We start from the raw sequence: 27,809 nt of genomic DNA, 5'->3' as shown, positions 1-27,809 counted from the left end.
AAAAGGAGGTTAGAGGTTGGTATATACCAGTGAGTCTGGTAGGTATGTGAGATTATTTCCATTTCAGAAATGAAGAAACAGACACAACATATTGCTATTTTACAGCATGCCTAGCAGCCAAATCAAATAATATTTTCAAAGTCTAAAGGTCAGTTAGAGAGAGCTGAAACAACATGCAAGAATTTCTGGCTCATGGTCCTATGTTCTATCCACTGGTGTATGCTGCTGCAGAGGTTTATGGCTGCATCCGCCATGGAAGTGTTACTAATACCCAGAGTGAAAAATGTCTTGTTTAAATTCTGTTTGAGTGTGACCATTTCTGGAGCAGTTTCACAAATCTGAAGACCAGCAAATCGAAACAAAAATCCTTAATGGTGAACTTAGTGCCCAGGTCTCACTACATATATAATCTATGTACCTTTCTGTATTTTAAAGAAGATTCAGAACTGTCAGCAGACCTATACTGTATATCAGAGCTCATTTGTGTGCAGAAGCATCCATGGGTTGTGTCTTAAGGGCCAGGTGTAGACGAAACAAGGGGCATGTGTGCACAACACTTTAAAGCAGGTTAAATGCTTCTGCACCACTTTAATGGTATTGGTGTTTGCACGCGTCAGTGGTGTATTGCTCAGTAATTCCAGCTGCTGTAGCAAATTTTGCAGCATAATGTGCCTTAAATGACTTGGGGTGCAGCAAACTAGAACACCTCCAAGGAGTTTTAGCTTGCTGCCCTACAGCCATGGAGCAAAGCACCGTCCCCCATGAAGCTCAGGGGCTAAGCAGGAACCCTGTGCAGGCAGCCTGGCAGCAGCCTGGGAAAGCAGGTTCTGCCCAAGATCTTTTTTTTTTTACACTCCCTGTAGCCTGCCTGAGCTGTGCAGGGGCTCAGTGCTTCCCTCCATGGCTGCGGTGCATGCTGGGACCACCTGAGCTGGGTGCCTGTGGGCAGGTGCTGCCTGGGGTGCTATGACAGTTAAAGGTACCACTACTCCCCTGCCACTAAATTTCTAGCCCTGAGGGAAGCACCCCCCCCGCCCCCCCGCAGCCCAGGGACTGCTCCACCGGCCAGCAGCTCACCCTCCCCTCCAAAGAGGCTGGGAAGTTTGAGTGTGTGCACAACATGGGGTTTAAAGGGGCCTAAATTGAAGCGGTGTTTTTAAAAACGCACTGCTTCAATTTAAGGCCCCCATTTCATCTACAAATGCCCAAAGAGGCACAGTTTTGATGAATACATGAATTTTGATCCATTGGGGGGTTTGAAAGATGTAGTATGAATCAGTGCAATGTCTAGCAAAATGTTACATCCAACATATTCACATCCCACAAGTCATTTATGAGAACGTTAATATGGAATAACTTATAGTGTTAATCTGACAAGCAATAACCACTCTGCACTATGAGACACTCCAAACTAATGAAGCAGAAGACAAGACAGTTACACTTCCTGAAAGTGTATATAACTTGTGTATGTACATTTCCTGAAAGAAATAAATGAAACTGGTGTGACAGCGTTTGTTATCTTGCTCCTGAGCTGCAGTAAGTGCAATTAAATTACAAGAATCCTGCTACTTTGTTCAGAGGCAAATGATTATGGCTCAGCTTCTTTTACTGTAGCTTAGGGGTAGACAGGTAAAACAGTTACTGTGGACCTACTGACAGGCTCCCAAGCAGTAAGCTGTGCACCTGTCTCAGTATAATTGCACATCTACCCATGCCCTAAGAGTGCTTTTTATAGGTGAGGTTAAGCCACTTCCAAGACTTATTCCAGACTAACTTACTCACATGAATAAGCATGCAATCATAGAAAGGTAGACATGGATTACAAACTAGAAATTATATTTTTAATCAATTAAAGACGTTGAGTAAAGCAGTTTTCTATCCCCAGCTGGTTCTTTTATCAAACATATCTTGTTTAATCTTGAAATGAAGAAAAAATATCCATGTCTAAAAATCACAGGTTCATCTTGAATAGTTGTATGTGTGTGCATATGCATAATTGTGCACTTATACACATGCCTGGGTTCATGACTCTTTTTTTGCATGCAACTAGACATTTAAAAAGTCAAATGCCTAACAAACTCAATACTTAGTCAACTTTTGATATAGCTAATCTTATAAAGAAGTGTGATTAAAACAAAGATGGAAAGGTACCATACAGGTTATTGGTAGCTACAATTTTGTAACTGAAAACCTTAATTTGTTTAATGAAAAATGAATTTGATCGCCTCTCTGAGCAGGAACACTAAACCTGTCAGATTATAAAAAAAATATCATTTAAAAAAACATGCACCTTTCAAACTCTCTCTCAAACGCTGCATCTTAATTTTGTCACCAAGATATGATGCCTGCCTGAAACACTATGCTTTACTCATCAGTCCCGAAAGTTCACCCAGTGTTCATGCTTTATCATAATGACTTCTGAATGAGTATTCAGAAGGCAATTCAGAAGTTTGAGAAAATAATTCCTTCTGATTGAAACTTACTGCGCACAATTGACTCCAGAGACCATGTAAAGCAGCTTAGTTCTGCTCCAGATAAAAATCAGTTCAAGTTTTCCCATTTAATTTAGTGGCAGCAAGGTCTAATGTTTAAGGAGAACTGATTCAGCTTCCCTGCAAAGGTAGCATCACTTTTTCTTTTATTGCATATCAAATGATTATTCTCAAAAAAGAAGTATCAAAAAGCACAGAAGCAGGTGATGTTCAAATGAGTAAGTGCTTGATTCTGGTATCCTTACATTGAGTAACAATTAGGCCCCCCGTACATGTTATCAGTATCATGCAATTACCAGGTTAGCTGCTTAATTACTTTAGAAAGTTACATGTGCAAATTAACAATTGTGCCATAAAAAGATCCAACCAGCTATAAATGTATTGCCTGAAAATGTGTATTAATGTAATAGCTAGTTGCTAACCAGCTTTAAATTTGCACATGTAGCTGGGTGTGCCACCACAGCTGGAAACCCCATCAGCTGACCGGGCTCTCAACCAGAAGGGTGCACTATGTGCAGCCGGGGCTGGGAGTTTCACAGCTGAGGGGTCTCTCAGACCCAGCAGTGCCAGGCAACTTTGGACTCTGGGTCCTGCCAATGACCCATAGTTGCCAGGACCCAGAGTCCAGCAGCTGTGGACTCTGAGTCCCAGCAGCTGAGGAGCACAGCTGGAATCTCCCAGCCATGGGGATGCATGGAGCACTCCTGTAGTCTCCCAGCCATGGGGTTGTATGGTATGCCCCCAGGGGGGGAGATAGCTGCTGGAACACAGTGTCTGCAGCTGCAGGACTCTGATTCCTAGCAGCTGCAGGCATGGCTGCAATCTCCCAGCTGTGGGGGTGCAATGGACTCCTCCACAGCTGGGAGCCCCAGCAGCTGAGGGGGACTCCCAGCTAGGACAGCTTGCTTCTTGCAAGTGCAGGAAGAGCCCAGGATCAGGCTTCCCCTGCACTGGCAATAAGGCACAATGGGATCTAATGAATGGTTCCACAATCATGCTTCCTGCTATGCACATGTAGCATGGCAGGAGCAGAGATTGTGCGAGTCACGCGTTAAATCCCATTGCGTTTCTACCTGCATGTGTAGAGGAGTCCCCAGTCACACAAATAATCCTCCACTAAGTTAAATTAATTCTTGCATGTCTAACTGATGATAGATTAACAGAGTGGTAATGTAGTGTGGAAGAATGCTGAATTCCAAGGGGACTATGAACTTCTCTTCTGTTTCTAAGAAAGAAAAGGAAAGTCTACAGTTCTGAATTACATATTAGCGTGAGAGACTTAAAGTTAACCATTATCTGTCATCACCTGCATTGAGAAGAAATTTCTAATAGTAGATATCCTTTAATTTAGCAGGAAAATCAATCATTGGAAGTTAAAAGCTAGACAAATTCTTATAAAAGTAAGGCAAAATGGTAATGAAGATCATTAACCACTGGAACAACATAAGGCTACAATGGATTCCTCATCATTTGAAACTTCTTCTGCGGGGAAGCAAAAAGGTGCCTATATTTTAAGGCAAGATGCGACACAAAATCATGTACCTGACAGAGCTCATCAACCACCAAATTCTCTCCTGATTTCTAACCTAACTTCAAGTCTCATGGGAAAAAATGAACAAATATTATGTATATAACCTCCTGCTAATGTATATCCATTTGAATCATCTTTACTGAATGTAACTGGCCAGATTTCTTAAACTTTGAGAGATGAGCAAGCATTAGTCTAAAGCAAGGGTGGGGAATTATTTTGGCTGGAGGGCCACTTAATGAATTTTGGGGACCTGTTGAGGGCCACTCTCATCTCCTCTCTGTTCCTCTGCATTTCTTTATCTCTCTCTTATCTTATCTCTCTGCCTCCTCTTTGTCTCACTTTCTCTTCTGTTCTCTCAGTCTCTCTCCCACTCTTTCACTCCCTCTCCACCCTCCCTTCCCCCCTCTCCATAACCCAGAACCTGCAGTTCACCAGGAGCCCTGACTCTCAGCTGTGGATCCAGATGCAGGGTTCAAAATACAGGGGGAGTCCAGGGGGTCTGAGCCCCCACATAAGAGATGAGAGCCCTTAGCCCATCCTGCACCTTTCTAAGCAGCTCAGACAGTGGTGGCAGCTCCTTCCAGCTTTCAGCTGCCACTGCCGCAGCCCCGCCAAGAGTCATAATGTAATTTGAACCTGCCCAGATGGAAGTCTCCATCTGGGTCTACAGCTGAGCATCAGGGCTCCTGGTGAACTACAGCTTCAGCTGGGTTCTAGAGGGAGAGGAATGGAGGGAAGGAAGGAAGCTGAGAGAGACAAAGAGAAGAGACAGAGAGAGCGACAGAGAAATGCTGCCACCCACCTGGCATTGCAGCAGCTTCTTCCTGGGTCCAAGCTTGATGCCATTGGCAGGTTTTGGGACAGGGCTCCAGGTGGGAGCTTCCATCTGGGGTGGTTGGAGGCAGGGGCCTGTATGTGCACGTGCACATGGCTGGCACACGCTCATCTCGGGTGTACGTGTACATGGCTGGCACTCGCTGGTCCCGGGTGCACGTGCACATGGCTGGCATGCAGCCAGGCAGGGTGGTTAGAGCAGCCCAAGCAGCTGGATGCATGTAGGTCTATGGGGGGGGCAGGGGTTGGATGGTTACAAATGGGTCCTGGTACAAAAAAGTTTGAGAACAACCGGTCTAAAGCATACCCCAGGTGTGTGCGTCAAAGGCACATCTGGTGCATTCAGGGTCAGGTTGTCACACCACCCTTATCTCTTGGTAAGCAGATGTAGCAATTAAATATTTGTACGCTATTTCTGGCCTGAATTTCATCTTATAGTTACTGACATAAGTTTGATTGAATGCCTTTTGTCAGAGACCATAATACAAATTATAATAAATAAAATTGATCAAAACAAATAAAAATATTTTTGTCTATTTCAAAATCTTGATTAATCAATGTTAATAGAATTATTGAAACTCACTTTTCACATGCCATTATTTATTATTTCTATTTTATAAGGGAATCAAGGATCATGGCCCTACTGTCCTAGCTGTTATTCCAGCATATATCTAAAAGAAGCAGCTTCTACTCTCCCCTTTTTCCCTGACCACTGCCCACCTCCCCCAAAGTTTCCAAACTTAGAAATACATTTTTTCTATTTTTTCTATAGTGGTGCTTGTTACTTAATATGTACTAATGAAGGAAATGCCTTGACAGTAACAAGAATCAGTTAAAACCATTTTTAACATTTTAAATGAAGAGGGCATATATCCCACCTCCCCAAGTTATTTTTTTACTTATGTTTAGTAAAGCTTTGTATTTTCTAGTATTTCCCTGTTACTTAAACAAACTGCTATAACCTGATACTTCCCCCAAAATTGTATATTCTAAAAGAGACATTGCTGTATTGGAAACTGACAACATCCATGTAATGAGTTTTATTAAAGTTCATCTTCCAGACTTTAAAAATCCTTCCTTTTAGGCTCAGGTTCTGGTTGTTTCTATAGTAGCTATAGGATTTCATTCATCTTTTTTTGTTATCTTATAATGACATATGCTACTTTGTTCAGTAAACACAACCCAGGAAGGCATTGCAGGGAAACAACTTGCTTAGTGTTGACATGGTTCACAAGTAATATTGGCCACAATGTAACAATTCATTTCCCATAACTAGGGGTCTTCAATGGGCTTATAGGATAAAAGTGAAAATACCAAGACATATTTTAAGAACTAATATTTCAGCAATTTGCTTATCGATGATAACACAAGTGCACATTAATCTCTTTTCTGAGTCGCTTCTTCTAAGGTCAGTCCTAGCAGCTATTCACAAAAAAGTCTATACTCCCACTTCATATGCATAACTTAAAGCTCTTTTGCATTCATGTGAAGTATGCCTGATTCTTCCCACTGCTATCTTAAAGCTGAGGAGTGCTGTGTTTAGAAGAAAGATAAAATTAATTCTGTGTTGCATACACTAAGATTCAAGGTTGAGGTAAGATATTCAAAATGATTAACTCTTTCTTGTTTTAAAGGAAAAGAGTCCACCAACACTATTAATGTTCCTTATATCTCCCTGTGTGGAAAAATAAAGTTGTATGATAAATTGCTGCTGTTCCCTGACCTACAGCAAAATAAACAGTGTGAGGAAACAATAATACTTTCTGTCTTATTAATGAATGAAAGTGAATTAATGTGATATTCTATGTAAGAGAATTGATGATAAACTCATTGGCTGTTCCACATGCCTGCCACCATAATTTAGCATTCAGTAATAAGCACTTAAATCAGAGTTCTGTTGAACAAAAGAACAGTCTGTGCTATTGCACACCTTTTGTAATTCTTGTATGAAATGTTATTAGAGAGGGCTAAGCCTGAATCTTAAGGGGATGCACTTTGCTCTGCCTTCCATTTCACCAGGTAGAATTTCTGCTGATTGCCCTATTGTGAAAGTAAATAAATATTTTAACTAAACCCTTTAGAATGTATTTGCTCTATTGTTTCAAGTGTTTTGAAATATGTATTTTAATGAGGGCAAATTATAAGTAGAAGACAAAGGCATTTCTTTTGTAACCTGTGGAACAATAGGAAAAAATGTATATTACCTTTATACTTAATCCAAATCCTCCTACAGTTTGTCTTCTAATTGTTACTGTTCTTTCCTGAAAAAGTTAGATCAAGTTCAGTTAGTTTTAATATTTTCTGCCACAATATCTACATTCACATGTCAATGGGTTGTTTCTAGCCCCCTTCCCACACTATCTTTTCTTGTCATAATAAATCTGTGAATTCCAGAGTACAAAATCTGAAGAAACTGATAAATTCTGGAAGCTTGAATGTCTGAAAAAGGCAACCTTATCTTAAACTAAAGCTCATGTATTTATTTTTTCTAGCTAAAGATTTCATTCCTATTGAATGACATTGCTGAATTTAATAGCAATGAGTAACTGAACTTTGCCAATATGTCACCACAGATTCCAGTATTGACTTCACATTTTTCTTCATCCACTGTACCTTCTTTATATTTAATGTGCAGAACTGCTCGGTGGCAGCCATCCTAGATATTTATATTTGTAAAAGTACACAAGTAGAAAATATTTTTGAGGTTCCTGCTACCCACATTTACTCTTGGAACAAATGTAGTATTTCAGTTAATACTGAAAACCATATGATCAGTTATACCCATATACCATACATGGAGATGCACACTCACATAGATTCACACACACACACACACACACACACACACACACAATTGTTGATATTTTTCTGTCTCAAAATAAAATTTAGTGATATGGATCTTACACACATATTTACACATGTGCATGTTATTTATTTTATATAGTTTAAAATTATACCCTTAGTAATCCAAATTTAATTCATCACTATGCTGTATCCAGCTCCAAAGCAAATTATTCTGGTGATGTCCTATGTAAATTAAGGGCATGCTTAAATCTTATTTTGTGTGTGTGTGAAAGTGGTAAACAAGCATCCCTGTACTGATCTATATAAGCTATCTATACCACACCTACTAATGCTACAGAAGCAGTAGTTCTCCAGAAGCACTATGTGGACCTGTCTATACATGACACTATGTAGCTGTAACGATGCACTACAGAAATGTAGCTTATCGCTACAGCAATGAAGTGTTGTTGAGCAGTGATGCCTGTGCTACACCGCCATAGTGATGGCCTACCTCATTATAGCACATTACTACAGCAACGTAGCATATACAAATATCTGTGCACTGCTACAGCAATGTAGCATCTAAAAATTACGGTGCGGTAACGGCTGTTACTGAACCATCATTTAGTACTTCCAAAAGTAATAATGGCATTGTGGGGGGCACATGTAGACTTGCCCAGTATCTACTTCATAGGAACACAGGACTGGTAGGGATCTCCTAAGACATTGTGTACATTCCTCTATATTTACAGGCATCTGTTAACTCAAGGAATCTCCTTATGTGTCACTTAAATCCCTCTCACACAATTACAAGGCACAACACATGCTATAGGTAAAATCAGAGGAAACAAGGGCACTGCCAATGCCAAGGGCATTGCAACAACAGGGACAGCCTGTTAGTCAATACATGCCCAAGAGATGCCAGGAAAAATGGCCATGTCCCAAGCTACAGAAGGCAGTTCCCCCTTATAGTCCATGCCAATTTGTCTAAGGGAAAATTTCCTTCCAGATACCAAATTTGGTGGTTGTTATGACCTGAATGAAAGAGTAGTTTCTTTAGCTAGGAACTTCTGAATTTTTTAAGACCCAGCAGGAACATCAGTAGATTCCAGTACAAAATTCCCAACATTAGCTGTGACCAATATCCTAGTACCTTGGAGGAAGACAAAAACCAAAAAAACAAAAACACCCAAAAAACAAATAACGTCCCCCCCCCAAAACCTACAGCATTAAAGAGGAAAAAATAGTTTTCTTTTGCCCAAATGATAATGAATAAAAGTAGATCTTTCATACCTCAAGAGCTACCTTATCATCATAAACTGGGGATTGCAAACATGCAACTCCAGATCACACTCACTGTGCATGTCTAAATGAGATGCTTTACTGAACAGTAGAGCAAATTATGGCACAGTAAGCATCCATATCTACACATACAGATGCTTACTGAACAGTAAATAACTCTATTTGTGAGAAAATGTGCTACCTGAATATACAAGTAGCAAATTTACTTGTAATTACTTACTGAACAGTAATGCAAATTTTCTCCTGGGCAGCCTCAAAACTGGGGGCAGCCTCAGCTCAGCTTCAGAGCTAGGAGATTCTTGTCTGAAGCCACATATCACTTCCCATAGCCCCAGCTGGTCCCAGGAGGAGACTGCACACCTCATCGTGCTGTGGAGTGAGGCCAAGCTGCTCACCCAGTTTGTGAAGAGCAGGTGCTCCAATGCACATATCTATGAGGGGCTGTCGAGTCACATGTCAGAGCATAGGGACAACCAGTCAGTGCATCAATGCCACATAAAATGCAAGGCCTTGTGCACATAGTGGATCATGGTCACTGACCACAACCAGTGGTTGAAGGCTACTTGCAAGTCTATGTCCTTTATGCAGCAGCTGGATGACATCCTCATGCCCTGAGACCCTGGCCTGAGCCATGCTATGTACTCAAGCACAGGCAGCCTGCCCAAGCCTCCACTATGGCCTGGTACCCACAGAGACGAATAACCTGGGGGGGCCCTCAGGCCTCCAGAAGCCCATAACACTGAGCTCCTAGCCTCTGGCCTCCTCCAGTAGCTCAGGGGGTCTAAGCCAGCACCTTCCCCAACAGTTCTGTGTGCTCATTCCCAACAGGCCGGCCATGTCACCACCAACTCCTCCCAAGAGGGCCCCCTGCCAAGGCATCCAAATGCCATGCTGCTGCAACCCAGAACACTGTCAGGAGCCACAAGTCCTTGCCACCAGCTGGAATTGACTCAAATCACTGGGGATGCCTGCCATGGTCTCACAGTGGGGGGATGGCCCTCCCATTCCATGCACTAGCCCCAGCCCCAGTCCTGGCCCCTGCCCCACATTTCTGTCTGGACCATGAGCTCCTCTAGGGTATGGGCAGTGACAGGAGGCTTGGCCAGTGGCTGCCTGAGCCAGGGCCTGCCCAGCTGACTTACCATGGTCTGTGTACTGCACAGCCCCCTGGTACAAAGCATCTTATTTCAGAAATGATGCAAGTTGTCACAAACAACCTCTTTCTCCTGGCTCTGTAGGCCCTGCAGCTGCACACAGGGGAGAGGTACCAGGTGACAACTGGGATGTTCCATCAGAATCATTGGCAGCCTCAGCTGGTGCCCTGTGGATGCACCAGCTCCAGCAGTGCAAGACCAAGGACCAGACCCAGCTGCTGAACCAGCTGGTCACAGTGACTGAGGAGTGCCTGACAGGCTTGCAGACTTGGCAGGTGGAAAACACTGCCTGTGAGGACACCAGGGACTGACACAAGCAAGCCAGGGACAGGCAGTGGGACCAGGCAGACCAGGAGTTCTGGAAGAGGCTCCTGGCCCCAGAGGAGTGGTATATGGAGGCAGGTGCCTGTCCTGGTGACCAGGGAAGTGGGGGCAATGGATAAGGACCATTGGGTGCTAGACATTGTCCTCCATGCTGATCTCTGCCCTGCCCCTGGCCCTAGCCTTTCCTTCCCCCGGAAACTCAACACTACACAGAAGTAGTCCCCATCCCCCAATGGGCCTGGGCTAAGGTGCAGCAGTACCTCCACTGGCCAGGAACTCCTGCCCTGGACCCCACCCTGGGTCCCCTGCCACCCAAACTTTCCCCCTGCTCACCCCAGCTCCACACAGCTGTGGAGCAGAAGCTGCCTGCAGTGGGGTCAGGACCATGCACAGGATATGCTGTCCCAGCCCTCCAGATGCAGGAGTGGAAGATAGGCACACCAGCTGAGCAGTACCCACCATCACCACAGGTGAGTTCCCCACCCATTGGCCTTGCCTCAGCATTCTGTAGGGGAGCAGCCAGGGCTCGGGTGCTGGCTGCATATCCCCAGGCTCCGCTTCCAGGTTCCCCTAGCCCATGGCTCCCCACCCCCGGAAGGCTCACATACAGCCCACACTGCAAATATTATTGGTGGTGGGTGGGGTGGGTGGTGGAAGGGATCTGTGGGGAGAGGGCAAGAGAGAGAGGTTCTTTGGGGAGGGGGAATGAGCTCTGATGTGGAGAAGGCGGGGGAGGTCTGTTACTGTGGAGGGGACTAAACTGCTTTTCTGTAGTGACTGTGGTAAGGATGGGCAGTGGGGCAGGGCTCCATGGGCAGCAGTACAGGTGGGCTATACTGACTGAAGAGTGCAAGAGGAGGTGGTTAGCCAGTGCCTCACACCCAGTATCCTAATCCCCACTGGCAGGTGTAAAGCTTACTTGGGGCCTCAGTGGAAGGAGCAATGCTAGTGCTCCTGGTACCAGGCATCTTCCTCCTGCTGTGCTTATGGAAGATCTCCCCCTGGGCCTCACAGATGCTATGTAGCACACATGCTGTGGCAATGACCTGGGGGATGTTGGCCTTATCAACCTCAAGGCAGGTGGTGATCCACCTGATCCACCAAGGTGCGCTCCACTTTGAGGCCCAGCGAATTGATACTAAGACAGAACAGCAGCAGTGGAGGAATGAGAAGGAGACCAACCCAGGGCTCTGAATCCCACTCCCCTGTGAAACAACATGCCCCCAGAATCTTCCAGAATCTATGTGTGCTTCCAGAATCTGGCTCCTCAGTCACCTGAGAACCCATCGAACCTAACTGACTTCATCCTTGATTTTGAGGGATTGCCAATGATGCCTCAGCATATTCTGGAGGGTGGCACACTCCTCCAGGGCAGCTTCTTTGGCAGTCACCTTGCCCATGATGAATAGGTAGCTGATGTAGTGGAGGCTGGTGGGTGTGACCAACTTGAGCAGGGTGATGGCCAGCTGGGTCTCTGTGGGGAGGGACTGTCACATGGTGGTGTCCTGCTGCTCCAGGTGAGGATGGAGATGCTCTGGAAAGTCCTGGAAGGTGGCACAGATCATGTAAAAGGACTCAAACCAATGCTTATCATCCCAGATGGTCTGGACAACATCCAGCCACCAATACTGGCTGGCTGGCCAGGCCCAAAGGCAGTGGGGATGAAGCCAGGCAGGTCATGGACAACCCCAGTGGTGGAATTCATGCATTGGTGTCATCCCTGCCAGGGTCCAGGTGGCAGCAGCATAGTGGTAGGGGCCTAGGATTCCATGGGGAGCTAAGCCTGGTGTCTGCGTGGCACTACAGGGCCACTAGGGCCAAGGTCATCCTCATGGTGGGAGAGCAGGGCCAGCATGATGGTCAGCAGGAGCCTGGTCTCATGGACATCACTGCCATGGCTTAGGGTTGGAACAGCCCTGAAGTAGCAAGTCAAGGCTGTGGCGACAGTGCTGCTGCATGCTGCCGCTACACTCTGTATGCTGCTCTGGGATAGGGAAGCAGGTGGCTCAGATGCAGAGTGCAGGACTGTATTTTAAAGATGGCTGGTGGCCACAGGTCTCCAGCTCCCCCTGCAGGAAGCATGAGGTGGGGCAAGGCCCCAGGGAGCAGGAGCAAATCCATGAGGAAGAGATTGTTTCTTTTCTATAGTACCTGGTTTTAAATTAATATACTGGATATTTAATATAATAAATGTAGTACCATTGATTTTCAATAAACAGTGCCATAATGTTTGAGACCTAACTATTTAGTCACATTTATACTATGCTCATTTATATTATTCTGTATTTTCCATTATCAGTATAGAGCCCTATGTATGCATATCAACCATCAAACGTGCCAACTGAGTGCCATTTTTCTTCCCAACTACCATGCCCTCCTGTTACAGACAACATCATCCTAGCACATACATTTTTTATTTAGAGTTGTTACACCATTTTTGCACTTATATTAATTTACATCCCAAGCATGCATACATGCTCAACTTAATGGTACAAGAACTGATTTTAATAGGATATCAATGGAACTACTTCTATGCCCAAAGCTAAACACATATATTAGTGTCTTCATCATGGGGACCTCAGGGCCTTGGCCCAAGTTACCTTAAAATGGCGTAAAAGCATTTAAAACAAGAACAGCCATTAGCTAAGGAGTGTTAAAGCACCATAAGTATCCTCTGAAGGTTTCAAAGGCTCCGTCTATACATTACACTTAAGATATTATTAACTAGTTGATTACATCTTAGGTTGTCACACATTCAAGCAATTAATGGCATAAGGGGAGAAATTAGCCACAAAATTATTCCACTATATATGTGTCATAATTCTGTGGCTCCTTACTGTCATGCGAGAGTTAAAGATATGCCACTTCAGATGAGGTTTATTTTTTATTTGTTTTGCCCAGGTCATTCCACGGTACTGTCTGGATGTTCTGGGGAAATACAATGCCTTACTTTGATTCTTCTAGTATCCTAGGATACATAGCTCCCAGCCTTTCTGCCCCTTCCCACCCTCCAAATCTCTAGTGGTCTCCATGCACCCCCCGCCTTTTTTTATATACTGAGAACAGCCTTCTTAGTGCTTAATGGCAGAGAGTTGCATGATCTCACTTCATGGGGGTTCTGGGCTTAGCTTGGAGCCACTGGGGCTCTATTCAAGGGAGATGGTGCAGCATGGGAAACCTTGCTTCTCCTGGCCACATGGTATCCCTACCTGGGGGATCCATGATAAGCATGGAGCCTCCAGGGCTCAATTAACCTGAGATCATGCAGCTGATCATGTGGATGCTAAGATCTGTACCTGTTAAGCCCTGTGGGGATCTGGCAGGTGGAAAGACCCTGGGGTTAGGGGAAGCACGGTTTTCCTGGCTCCAGGGTCTCACCTCCTTGGGGCTCCACACTAAGAAGGGGGCTATCAGGCTTAAGTGCATCAAGACACTAAAGCTGGGAAAAGCATACTTCCCCTGGCTCCAAGGTCTTGCCTTATGGCCTCTGACATGGCCACCCTGTAGCTCCACTCCCAGGTGCCAGGGGTTATCCTATCCAAGGATATGGGGAAGCACGCCTTCTGTGCCTACACCCCTCAGCCTTCTAGCCCCCCTCCATCCAGGACTGGACCTGAGGGTGCTCAAGGGAAAGCCTTACTCTACCAACCTGGGCAGGAAAGAACATGGGAAAAGGCCATGTTCTTGTGTGAAATGTTCTATTTCAGGTAAAGTGAGCTTAATTGAAGTTCTCCTTGCACTGGTATTAAAGGCACGGGCAGCCCCAAGAATGGGGGCTGGGATGGAGTGGGAAGCCTGAGGTCCTGTTTGGCAGGGCTGTTTTCAGGCAGCCAGTGTGGAGCCAGTCATCTGAGTGCTGCTCACCAGTGCATTCCATCCTATGATGGGTGGAACCATGGAGGACTCATGGGAGGAAAACTGGGGTCCCCCTAAACTCACCCACCTTGGATGGGACCACTGGAAACTCAGAAGGGTTTGTTGCAGGTAGCTGGTTCTTGCCAGCCCATTTCCCCTTTCCTGGTCAGGATGGGAACGTGCAGTGCCCCCCATACTTCAGCAGTTCCACTCCAGCCTATATGACCCAGCTACTCCTGACCCAGTCCTGGCTTCCCCACAGCCTTCCCATGAAAGGTCAGTGCCACTGGAACAGGCTGGTATGGGGTCAACCAGCTGGGCTCAGCTAGGGGGCTCATCAGGGCCCAGACCTCTACCACCACCCACAATTTATTTGTTAATTTATTAAAAAATGATTTGAGAAAGTCTATTTTTTTCATAGATTCATAGATGCTAGGGTTGGAAGGGACCTCAACAGATCATTGAGTCTGACCCCCTACCAAAGGCAGAAAAGAGTGCTGGGGTCAGATGACCCCAGCCAGGTGCCTATCCAGCCTTCTCTTAAAAACCCGCAAGGTAGGGGAAAGTACTACCTGCCTTGGAAGCCCATTCCAAATTTTGGCCCTCCTTACCATGAAGAAATTATTCCTGATATCTAGCTTAAATATGCTCTCTGTCATTTTATAATTGTTGGTCCTTGTTACCCCAGGAGGCACCCTGGGGAACAGAGTATCTCCAATCCCTTATTGTATCTCCCTGTTTCCAGTTCTTTTATTTAATTTCAGCCCAAAATGCTTTAAATAATTATATAAAAACTACTTTACATAACCTTAAATGCAGACCAAGGTGAGCTGATGCTAATGGGTCTCCCCCCATAGGTGTTCCTCCCCCCCTCACACCAGACAAATGCCGCACCACTGCTGGGTGGCCACTTCATTGTGCCTCAGTTCTCCTGACCCCACAAACCCCCTGTTTTTCATCTCTGCCTTGGTATGTGCTCTGTGCCATGCAACCACCATGACAGTTCTCAGTTCTGCCCTGACATGTGTTCTGTGCCATGCAATGACCATATTGGTTTCAGAAGAAAACGTTTCAAAATAGAGTGTCTTCTGTAACTTCTATCTACGCTGTCTCCCATTCTCGAGCTGTTTTCAAAAGGGAAGGGGGTTAGAGAGCAGAGGAAGTTCAGTCTAGGGAGGGTTTCAAGTCCTACTGGGAGGTGGAGAGGGCATATTGGAGCCACAATGAGGTGGAGGATCTCCAATTCACCTATTCTACCCTCCAGAGCTGGGTAGAGGATGCCTAGAACAAGCTTCCACTTCTCACTTTCCCCCCTCCCATTCTGAAACAGGGACAGGCTGAGGTTGGGCCATTATTAGGAGAAACTAGCTGCAGACTGGAAGCCAGAAGCTAAATTCCCCTCCCCCCTGGAAGCAACAGTGAACTTCTGTTTGGTCTGGGGGATCAAAGTGTTCTGAGTTACTTCACTTAGCTTCAGAAGCTTCACTTCTGTCTACATTGTTTATGGAAGGGTGAAGGGGACAGGTGTTTAGGTGGTGTTCTCCTCAATCTTTCATGTCAAGAAAGAAGGGCATGTGCAGGAATGGACACATCCTGCAAATCAATGCATGGCTGTGCAGATGGTAACACCAGTAAGCTTTGGCATCTTTGACCCTGGGACATTGTTCCGAGCACAAGGATTACTAGGAAGAGACAGGACCCACCTAACAAAGAGAGGGAAGAGAATCTTTGCAGACAGACTTGCTAACTTAGCGAGGAGGGCTTTAAACTAGGTCCACTAGGGATGGAGACCAAAGCCCTGAGGTAAGTGGGGAAGTGATCTGGAGGAAGCACAAGCAGGATGGGGGAAAAGAGGAGAACTTCTCATTCTTCCTCAGAAAGTAGGGCAATGGCTAGTTACCTCAGGTCTCTACATATATGCACAGAACCTAGGAAATAGACCACCAAACCAGGAGGATAAGGTGTATGAGGATTTCTTCAAACAGCTATCAGAAATGTCCCAATCACAGGCCCTGGCTGTCATGAGGACTTCAATCACCCTGACATCTGCTGGAAGATACAGCAGTGTTCATGCAACCTAGGAAGTTTTTGGAGAGGGTTGGGTATAACTTTCTGGTGCAAGTATTGGTCAGATAAGGGCCATGCTCTTCTTGACCTTCTGCGCACAAGCAGGGAAGAATTGGTGGGGAAAGTACAAGTGGATAGCCATCTGGGCAGCAGTGACCAGAAGATGATTGAGTTCAGGATCCTGAGGAAAGAAAGGAATAACAGCAGCAGAGTAAGGACCCTGGACTTCAGAAAAGCAGACTTCAACTCACTCAGAGAATTGATGGGCAGCACCTCTGGGAAGCCAGTCTAAGGGGAAAGGGAGTCCAGGAGACCGGTATGTTTTTAAAAGAAACCTTACTGAGGGCACAGGAATGGACCATCCTGATGTACAGGAAGACCAGCAGAAGGTATGGCAAAAGACTAGCTTGGCTTATCAGGGAATTACTTCAGTAAACTAAATCACAAAACGGGAAACTTGCAAGAAGTGGAAGCTTAGACCAACAACTAGAGAGGAATATAAGAATATTGCTTGGGCATGCAGTAATAAAATCAGGAAGGCCAAAGTGCAGTTGGAGTATGCAGCTAGCAAGGGATGTGAAGGGTAACAAGAAGTGTTTCTTCAAGTATATCAACAAGACCAGGGAAAGTGTGGCCCTCTTACGGAATGGTGGAGGCAAGCTAGTGACAGATGATGTGCAAAAGGCTGAAATACTCAATGCCTCTTTTACCTCAGTCTTCACAGGCAACATCAGCTTCCAGACTACAGCACCTGGGATCACAGTTTGGGGAGGAGGTAAGCAAGCCACAGTGGCAAAAAACAGGTTAGGGACTGTGGAGGGCCAGTAGGGGGGTGCTCCTGTGCTCAGCCACCCACCTCACTGTGCCCAACCACTTTCCAGGGTCTAAGTGCCTCCCTGGGGGTACCTCATGTCTGGCCGACCCTCCTTCCTGAAGCACACCTGCTAGCCTGGGGGTATTGCTGCCACCACCCAGGGACCGGCTTGATCCTGGCCTGGTGTTCCCTGGAAAACACTGGCCTAGTAGCCCTCAAGGATATTTGACTCATTTCAAGAACTTGGGATGCTTCCCTCAGTCGGAAGCACAAGTAGTAGTCTCCCTTAGCCAAACCAAGGGGACCCCAAGACATAATCTAGACCCACTCCCAATAAGTCTCTCATGCTAGGTACAAAAGAGAACTTTATTGGTTACAAGGAATAGGGTTGGAATAGGGTACAGAGTTAAGTAGTATCAGAGAAATCCCATGGAGCAAACAGGGTGGCTGGAGTAGCCTTTGATCACTCATCTGAGTTACTGCAAGCTATATATCTAGTCAGATCTTAGGTAGCCTACTCACAAGTATCATCCACAGGCAGGTGTAGATTCCCTCTGGAGGCAGGCAGTTCACTGATCATGAGTTTTGAGAGAGAGAGAGTAAGTTTCAGATGGTCCAGCTCTTCTCTCTCTCTGAGTTTTCATCATGGCAACTGCCCCACCTCCTGGGCAGTCCTTAATTTATATAGCCCTTATGACCTCATTTACCTGGTCCAATGGAGGCCAGCACCAGTCAGCCTCCCCTCAGTCCTTGAAAAAATCATGGAGCATATCCTCAAGGAATTAATTTATAAGCACCTGTAGGAAAAGGTGATTAGAAGCAGTCCACATGAATTCACCAAGGGCAAGTCATGCCTGCCCAATCTGATTTCTTTCTATGATGAAATGACTGGCTCTATAGAATAAGGGAGAGCAGTGGACATGGAATACCTTGACTTTACCAAGATTTTTGATATAGCCTCCCACACCAATCTTCCAAGCAAGCTAATGAAGCATGTGTTGGATGAATGTACATTAAGGTAGACAGAAAACTGACCAAATTGTCCATCTCAAAGAGCAGCAATGAATGGGTTGATGTCTAGTTGGCAGCCGGTACCAAAGTGAAGTGTCTCATGGGTCAGTCCTAAAGCTGGTTTTGTTCGTATCTTCATCAATAACCTGGAAGATGGGATGAAGTATGCCCTCAGCAAGTTTGCAGAAGATACCAAGCTGGGAGGTAGTGGGACAAATAACTGAGTATGAACCAAGAGTGTGCCCTAGTTGCAAAGAAGGCAACTGGTATACATGACTGCCTTAGTAGGATCACTGCCAACAGATCAAAGGAAGTGATTATTCCCCTCTATTTGGCATTTGTAGTACTTCATCCAGTTTTGGGGCCCCCACTACAGAAAGGATATAGCCAACTTGAGGAGAGTCCAGTGGAGGGCAATGAAAGTGATTAGGGGGCTGGGGCACATGACTTAGAGGCTGAGGGAACCGGGCTCACTTAGTATGGAGATGAGAGACTGAGGATTGATTTAAATCATAGCCTTCAACTACCTGAAGGGTGGTTCCAAAGAGGCTAAACTACTCTTAGTGTTGGCAGGCAACAGAATAAGGAGCCATGGACTTAAGTTTCAGGACATTTAGGTTAGGTATTAGGAAAATCTCTCTCACTACAAGATTAGTAAAGCACTGGAACAGGTTACTTAGAGAGGTTGTTGAAGTTTTTAAGAGCTGACTAGACAAAGTCTTGGCTAGGATGATCTAGTTGGGGATGGTCCTGCTTTAAGCAGGGGGTTGGACTAGATGATTTCCTGGGTTCCCTTCCAACCCTAAGCATGATTTCTATGCATTTTTACATAGTTTTACAGATTTTCCAAATCTATTTCATTCTTTATGTTAAACCACATAGATGCTATTTTCAATTTGAAACACCTATGATTAGGGTAGAATTCTGCTCTATAAATTCTCAGTCTGATAGGAAGAATAAGAGTACATAAGGAACACAAAAAAAGTTGTTATCAAAGTTAAAGAATGAATACATAAAAAAAAAAAGCTGGTAAATATGAAACTGCACCTAGAGAAGTGAGCTACCATGGGGAAGATTGGGGTGGGGAGAGAATGACCCATATGTGGGAAAAGACAAATAGATTAGAAGAATGCAATAAACTGATAGACAAATGTATTGGCTATGTTGACAAGCACATCAAAGCTTTAGCTTCACTGACATTTGAAGTTAAAATACTTCTGTGTTTACAATTTAAAGTAATTTAGCACCTACCAGTGCTAGCACTATCACTCCACCCAAGACAACTGCATTTTCCATTTTGCAAAGGGAAGTTGCTTTAGGCCTCTGCTACACATTACATAGATGATGAAATTAACTGGTTAATCCCTCAATAATTTAAGACTAGCCACACATGCAAAGTTAGACTTGCCACAAGTTCAAAGTGATTATCACACAATTAACTGTTTACTTGCACAATACATTTAGATCAGCCACATGTGCAATACAATTATCACACAATGATGACTACCCAGCTACAAAAAGAGCCACCAGCTATAAAGTTAGGGCTTGAAAATGTGTAATAACTTTATAGCTGGTTTCTACTTAGTTTTAATTTGAATGTTTAGCAGATCCCTTGGTTTCTTTTTCTGGGTTTTCCTTTAATTTCTTTGAATTCTTTTAAAAGAATATAACAGTTGCCACAAATGCCAGACTTGATATATAGTGAGAAAATGTTTGTCCTAGACTACTTACGACATGAAAAGTAATTACATAAAGGAAACAATTGTTTTTTGTTATAACTTCTGCAAATTCATGCAATAGTTACTGCAATTTTGGAATGATGCCTTCCTTTCTCATTAGCTATGTTCAGTTCACAAGTTATGGAGGCAGCCTGGGCAACCAGGGATTGCATATGGGAAAAGATCGAGTTACTGGAACAGTAGAGACCACAGCTCCATTACACTTTGACTGGGCATAGAGGTTGACTGGTATAGGCCAACAGGTTAGCTGGATAAAAAACAGGTTAGCTGGATTAAAGTGTGGTATCAGTAGTTCATATTGGCTTTTTTGGAGCAGTGCATGCATTTGGGTCTCTGCTGGTTTTCACTCCGGAAAAGTTAACATTTCTATGTCTGACCATTACTACAATCACTCATTCCAATTACTGAGTTGTATACAAAGGCAAGCAGTAAGTTCAAGACTGCCAATTCAAGTATTTCACATGTACTAACTTTGCTTCATATATAAAGTGAAAGACAACAAGGTCACCACCCCCCTGAATTCCTGGAAAGCCTTATTATATGCAATTTTAGCTTGCTGCTAAGTGAGAAAACTCTTAATATATATACAATAGTGACTGATGTTTTGTCTTTTCTAGATATTGTGTGTTTGACATTTGACTTTTTGATAAATGAAAAGATTCTATTCCTGTGAGAACATGCAGGCCATTTTAATCTTTCAAAATTGACCTAGAAAATGGCAGTTATCTTTTTAAATGTCAATAGATTGTTATACTGAAGTTTTTCAATATCTTTAGAAAAATAAGGGCAGATTGAATTATCTTTCTGTAATGGTATTTAGAATTGTCAGCTCTATGTTGTCACTTAAAGCTATTCAGGTTGGCAAAGAACTCAAGTTATCATATCTGATGGCTTTGATGGCCTTTACAAAAAGTTGGCAGTCTCGGTACACTTCCTAGTCAGCAAACACCTACCACACAGAAAACATTATCACAAATGCTTTTCTTTGCTTCCTGTGTCAGTAGAAACACACAGAATAAAAATGATTGATGGTTGAATTCAGCTTTTCATCAAGTTATAGACCAGGTACAGGGGTATAGGTTATAGCCGTGTTGGTCTATGGTCATAGGAAGAGCACAGACCAACTGCAGATGCTTCCTCTACCTGACAAAGGGTATTTATGCCTGAAAGCTTGCAAGGAAGATTTTTTTCCAACTATCTGAGTTGGTTTAATAAAATATATTAGATTTATCCAAAGAACCTTGTAAACCAGGTACAGCTACTCAAAAAGCCTGAGGTGGAAGCGATCCAAATTACATGCTTTACTCTAGGTGTCTTAGGTTAGATCATAGATTCATAGATTCTAGAGAACAGGCCAACAGATCAGTAGAGAACAGAGTATATGTTTGCCCCTTAGAGGACAGGGGGGAGAGCACAGAAGCTGCCTGCACTGGGTGAGGGCCAGAAGGTTGGGGATGCTCCCGCATGAATGCCAGTGGTCTTTTCAGGCTGGGCCACCTGTGATTGGCTGCTAGAGCTGCCCTCCCCCGACATCATCAGACACAGACATGACAGCTCCTGGCATACAATGGAGGAAACCTCGCTCAGCAATGCCTGGCAGCTTAGTCCAGCTCCCTGGAGCTGTGCCAGCTTGCAGAGGTATGGGTGTCCTTGGGTGGGTGTGCAGGAGCCAACCCAGCCTTCACAAGCTGGCACAACTATGCAGAGAAGGACTGGACCCAGGCAGCCTTCTCCCCCAGCCTCAGCATCAGCCACTGTGGTTTCTCAGTTCTGTAACAGCCCAAGTGCAGAGCCAGGTAAGTGCTCAGCTGGAGAAGCTGAGTTCAAGCCAAGTTCTAGTGCACTTTCCTTCAAGGGGAGGGTCAGCAGGAGGCTGCAAAGGCACCTAGTATGCTGTAGAACAACAAGCTAACTCGAGTCAGGAGGGGATCTGGTCCAGAAGTTTGATAGAACAGTCCAACCTAAATCACTTAAGTCTACCAACACATTGATCCAAGTCTATCTTAGACTGGGTTCTACTATTTTTAAATCAGTCCATGGGTGCTAAAGTTCTGTGTGGTTATGGGTATAGACTGGTTTCTGATCACATATACTGGTATAAGTATAAGGCCTGTACCTGGCAATAATCCCTACCAGAAATCCAGACTGTATTTCTTTATTGTATCATTCTACAGTTTGAGACAATGTTAAGGAAAAATATACCATAATAATTTGTTCAAATAATTTGCTGTGCCTTTTATCTGCCTCTCCTGTCTTCACTTTTTGTAAATGTTCAAATAACTGCATTTTATTGACACCAATGCATCTGAAAAGTAAAGATTAAAATTCAACACTTGAACATTAATGGAAAGAAAATCCAAACTGTAAAAAACAGAAGGAAACAAACAAAATAGTATATGACCAATTGATCAGTTAAAGCCAAGTAATATATTCTTCATTTCTACTGTAAATAGAAAAAAAGCATAATTTTAAAACATTAATAATTTGAACAAAATTGTGTTGTTTACCCAGAAACAGAAAACAGAAAAGGTTAAAACTTATCAAATTATTTATTTATAACAATTTGCTCATTTCTATTCAATCATCATCTGTCTCTTATCTATGATTATGGTTATTTCACTTGCATTTATAATTAGAAAACTGCAACTCGAAAACAACATTTATATTTAACGTTATATTCTTCATCCTTAAATTGGTGGTATTGTGGTTAATTCTGCTGACTGGAAGACAGGAGACCTGATTTCTAAAACAATGCTGTCACAGATATTTTTTTTCCCAACAAAATGAAAAATTACTCTTCGTGGACTATTTCCTCATATATAAAATGGGGAAAAATAATTTTTCCCAGCTCACATTTAATGATGTGTAAAATCAAACTCAATAAATTTTTTAGAGGGAAGGTACTATCCTATTCCAAGTATTGCTATTCTGAAAATGTCCAAGACTGTAGATAATTAGTTATTAAAGGTCATGAATCTCTTACGAATCTATCCAAAAAATCCTATATCACTGAATGAAAAAATATAGATATTTAATTATGGAATACTTTATTCCACAGCAACACATAAGTAGCTTATTCAAAGAGAAAGAGAATCAACTTTCCCATTTCAGTCTAGAAAGGTTTTATCCCTGGCTCAGCCTGAACAATGCTGTTTGGATTCTGAGGGAGAAGCTCTACTACTAAATCTATAAGCAAACCTCTAACAGGAACCAGTATCACCTGCTGTGAAACTTTGTACCAGGACTTCGTCAAGGTTCAGTCCAAGCACCACCATTACAGAAATAACTACAATGGACTGTACTTATTTACAACTACATAAGAACAATTACATTAGAACTCATCACTTTATCTAGGTGAATTAGCATTTTTATTTGAATTTGTTTTACCGAGAAGCTAGACATTATGAACATTGTTCTTGGAAATTTTATTACCCACTACTATCATCTGTTATATTTTGCTTCTATTTTGAACAGCCGGTAAATAAGTCTTTTGCAAGTATAATTTCAGAGTAATTTTAGGAATCGGCTATAAAAAAAACCCTCTTTATTTTTCTGCAATTCACTCTCCTTGCTTAGACAAACTATATCTGTTACAATGGAGCTGTTTTGGTTTTATACCAAATGGAATGAAAATCCTGACTGTACCACTAAAGGTCTTCAGCAAACAGAGGTTTTTCTGCCAACTGCCAATACTCCAAAAAAAAGTATTGCTCCATGAGTTTGCAGTAATGTTCTACTCAAAATAGATAGACATTTTGTGATAATCCACTACATTGCAATATTTTTTCCACAGATCAGTCTTTCTTTCATAATTACCAGTCTCAGTTTCCTGTTTTGCTCATTATAGATAACCATGGACATACCTGGTGTCCTCTGCCAACCCTCATGAAAAAAAGAAAAGGACAAAGAGAATAATTTGAGCTATTAGGCTACGGAAAACATGACCTTCTGGCCAGTGTATTCCACAACAGTTTTTTATCTTGCTGTTAGGCAGTATCAGGCCTTTGCACTGGAGCTCAGATCTATATCAGAGGGCTACCAGCAGCACAATGCAGATGATACTAAATCTAGAAAATATTATTATATGTAGAGCTGTATAGAGCTGCTGTGAAATTTGAGCTTATTCATGAAAGCCTGGGCAAGAGCTTTTTTACAGGATTGCTGTATATGAATAGAACTGTCATAGAAGTAATCTTGGGTAATTATTTCTAATAATGTTGAAAGATGCTTCAAGAGATACCCTTCTTGAAAGGTTAGCACCATCTCTGTAGTTTTATATTCTTTTAATGATTTTATTTTCCTACTCATATATTCAAAGTCTTATACAACAAAAGGAAAACTGTCCTTCAGATCTCCTTAGTACTTGGAATTAAACCACTTTTGCAATACATAGTAAGTAAATCAAATTAAGGGCTAGAGTCGAATAACTGGTTCATGTGAAGTAGCACCTCATTATGATTTCAAAAACAGTATACCTGAAGCACCTACATCAAGAATTCACTTAAGTACATGCTGAAGTCAGATACTTTACAAAAGCATATATATTCTGCACTTTAAAGTTAACAACATGTTTAAGTGTCCTTCCTTAAATAGACATGAATTGCTGAGCTGGAACCAAAGTAAAACATTATTCTGTACTTTTAAGGTTCAAAATGTGATCCAAAATATATTTTATTATTCATTTTAATTATTAATAACGACTGAAAAAGAAGTACACACAGTAATCTGCATCTTTATCAGTATTCTTTTCAATTAAAAATATCTTTTTACTGCACATTTTGCACATGATTCATTATTGGATATAGATAAAAATCACATCCTTTTATAGTAGGTTTGTAATACAACAGGGGATGTGGGCTATTCATATTCAGTAGAATTTTGTATGCATAAATATATACAAACAAACCAAAACAAGCAAGAAATCCCTACCCAACAATTCAAGACTTAAACTGTAAAGATGAAAATAGAGGACTCTTTTGAGACCTGTCTAATCAGCCTAGACAACTGGAGCACATGATTCAAGATGATTTAAATGGCCTGTGACAAAAGGATAGTTAACAGTCTGTGAAATGCCAATCATCCTTAGTTAGAATGAACCTATTGATTTAAGACCTGGTGTTAATCCCAGAGGAAATAAGGGTAAAGGGCTTAAAACTCTCTCACCCAACAATGGCACTGCTGAGAGAAAAGAAAAATCCTCATTGCTGCATTGATATAAATCAGTTAATGAGTTATGCATTTAATCTGCAAATAAAATTCAGCAGGATAATCAATGAAGCAAATCATTTGCTATCTTTTATAATAAAGTAAAATAAAGAGGGCAAAGCTTATAAGGGAAAGCCCTCAGGCTAAATGAAAAATATTAAATGTGCATGCCATGAAGTTATTTAAATGCCATGTTCAGCATAAGCAACTGAAGTTGCAACACATTAATGAAAGTTATTTTTTGAATGATAAAATCTTGTAATAAATAAAACTGGCCTGGTGAAGTGGCAGTGCAGTAGTAGGGTGCTATAGCAAGAACCAACAAGGCATGAGTTTGAACTCATGCTCTTTTGCCTGGATTAATGGAAGTTCAGCACATTGCTGAGAACAGTCATTAGAATGGAAGGAACAAACACAGCTTTTGTACAGTACTCTACAGATGATAAATAATGACAGGCAAACTCCATATACAATATACAAGCTCACTATTATAATATACAAACTCCAAAGACAGTATACAAATCCACACACATTGAAAGATCATTGAACAGACAAGATGTTAAGTCACAGCAGGTGCATCTACAATAAAGTATCACTGTTTGCACATACACCAGGATTAGGGAGCAGTAAACTAACTCTGCCATAAGATAGCACTGTCAGGGACTCCCATACTCCCATAGCTGACCCTGTGGGTCAGGAGTGAGGAGACTGGGGTGGGGGGCAGGCTGTGGGTTGAGAGTGAGGGTCAAGGGCAGGGGCAGGGCACTGGCATATCAGTGCTTCACAGCCTGGTGAACGAAGGGTGTAAGGGCAGCTCTGTTTTTTCTGTGACAAAAAGCCAAAAATCAATGCCAAACTGTATAGATATTTAAAATTTATTGTATAATTATGATGGAGGCACTGGCAGGTTTCCAAATTGCTTTGAAGTAGTAAATATATCAATAAAACATTGCCCAATTTATCTCTGTCTCTGTATGTTTAGTGGTTTTTTTGTTTTACTTGTTAAAGAACATGGATTTGGAGGTATTTTAAAGAAAGACTTCTGGATTTTTTCTATCAGGGATTTTGCAGTTTTTAAATAGACAACACCAGAATTCCTGCTAGTGAGACAAGATGGTTTCTCAAGGGAGTGATCCTTGGGGCACAAAAGGAGACTATTCTATTACACTGGAAAGGGGGCAAGGGGACTAAAATGCCCCTTGGTTAAACCAGGGAACTCCAGAAAAGACGGAGGGCAAAGAAAGAGATCTATAGGCAGTGGACATGGGGGGCAGCCTCCAAGGAGGAATATACATCCCTGGCTCACTATTGCAGGGAATCAGTTAGGCAGGTCAAGGTAGGGCTGGAGCTTAGGCTGGCCACAATAATCACAGACAATAAAAAAGTCCTTCTACAGATACATAGTGAGCAAAAGGGGGGCACAGAGTAACATAGGGCCCCTGCATGACAAATCAGGTCAGTTGGAGCTCTTCAATGAGTTCTTTGCTTCAGTATTCCTAAGTACTGGCCAAGACAATTCCCTCAATTTGAACATGGATAGATGTCCGGGAGGCACTAGACTACCAATGGTTATTGCTGACTTAGTTAAGGAGCACTTGGAGGGGCTGGATGGATACAAGTCAGCAGGTCCAGATGACCTCCATCCATGGGTGCTGAAGGAATTGGCCAGTGTCATAGCTGAGCCACTGGAATGGCTGTTTGAGCACTCATGGTGCTCCAGCCACATCCCTGAGGACTGGAAAAGGTTCAACGTAGTGCCCATTTTTTAAGAAGGAGAGAAGCGATAAGCCAGGTAACTTTAGGTCAGTCAGTCTTACCTCTGTGTATAATTACATAAGACGGGTACATCAGGACTTGTTTACCAGAGGTCCCCAAGGGATAACAAAGTCTAATGGCCATAAACTCCAGGAAGGCCGATTTAAACTAGACATAAGAAAAAGGTTCGTTATGGTGTGTGTGTCCAGGGTCTAAAACAAACTCCCCCAAGAGGTTGTGCAACCACCTACTTTAGACTCATTCAAAAAATATTTGGATGTATTTCTTGCTGGGGCCACTTGATCCCAGCTGACTTCCTGGCTATGTTGGTGGGGCTGGACTCAATGATCTCACGAGGTCCCTGGCAACCCCAAATGTCTATAGCATCTATGAAACTATTACATTTGCACCACTTCTGTTTGAGCTGCTGCAAGTGCACGTGCCTACATGTGTGGATGCACCCCCTGTGACTCATGCCAGCCCAAGGCTGCTCTGTCCTGGCTTAAATTGCTGCTGCCCCAAGCACACATATAGATGCTATGCCTGGGAGAATTGTACTGTGACTCAAAATGGCTCCGGAGTTTATTGTGTTGCATTAATTGCATGCATAGATGTACCCAGTGTCAACAGAAATAACCACACAATTCACAGAAGGAGGACTTACAGCCTTTCAGAGATTTTTAAAAAGCCTATGTATTCACTTCCACTGAGATTTTCTTATCAGTCTCTTGGTTTGGCCTACATGTGCATGGCTTTGACTACTTCAGGTGGGGTTTTACTTCTCAGTGGCTAAATAGAGTATGGAAGATTGTTCACTTTGTAGGTATGGATTTCTGGAGGCCTCATCCAGGGAGTATGGATGCTTTTTTCCCCAGGGACAAGAAGCAGTGGCACACCTTGTGTCACTGTTACTTTTCCACATGGAATGCCAGTGCCATACAC

General features: G+C 43.1%; 1 protein-coding gene across 2 annotated transcripts in view; it reads right to left on the bottom strand.

The window, feature by feature from the left end:
• Positions 1 to 27,809, bottom strand: part of SNTG1 (syntrophin gamma 1) — a 326,996-nt gene that overhangs the window by 266,233 nt on the left and 32,954 nt on the right. For both annotated transcript variants that reach the window (XM_019547916.1, XM_019547925.1), the window contains exon 4: positions 7,062 to 7,118. In XM_019547916.1, coding sequence (XP_019403461.1) covers positions 7,062 to 7,118 — 57 coding nt within the window. The remainder of the gene's footprint in view (positions 1 to 7,061; positions 7,119 to 27,809) is intronic.

The sequence above is a fragment of the Crocodylus porosus genome, unplaced genomic scaffold (assembly GCF_001723895.1).
Source record: "Crocodylus porosus isolate Cpor-Errol unplaced genomic scaffold, CroPor_comp1, whole genome shotgun sequence".
NCBI classification, from domain to species: Eukaryota; Metazoa; Chordata; order Crocodylia; family Crocodylidae; genus Crocodylus; species Crocodylus porosus.
The sequence above is the reverse complement of the archived record's forward strand: the minus strand, read 5'-3'. Positions and strand labels throughout refer to the sequence as shown.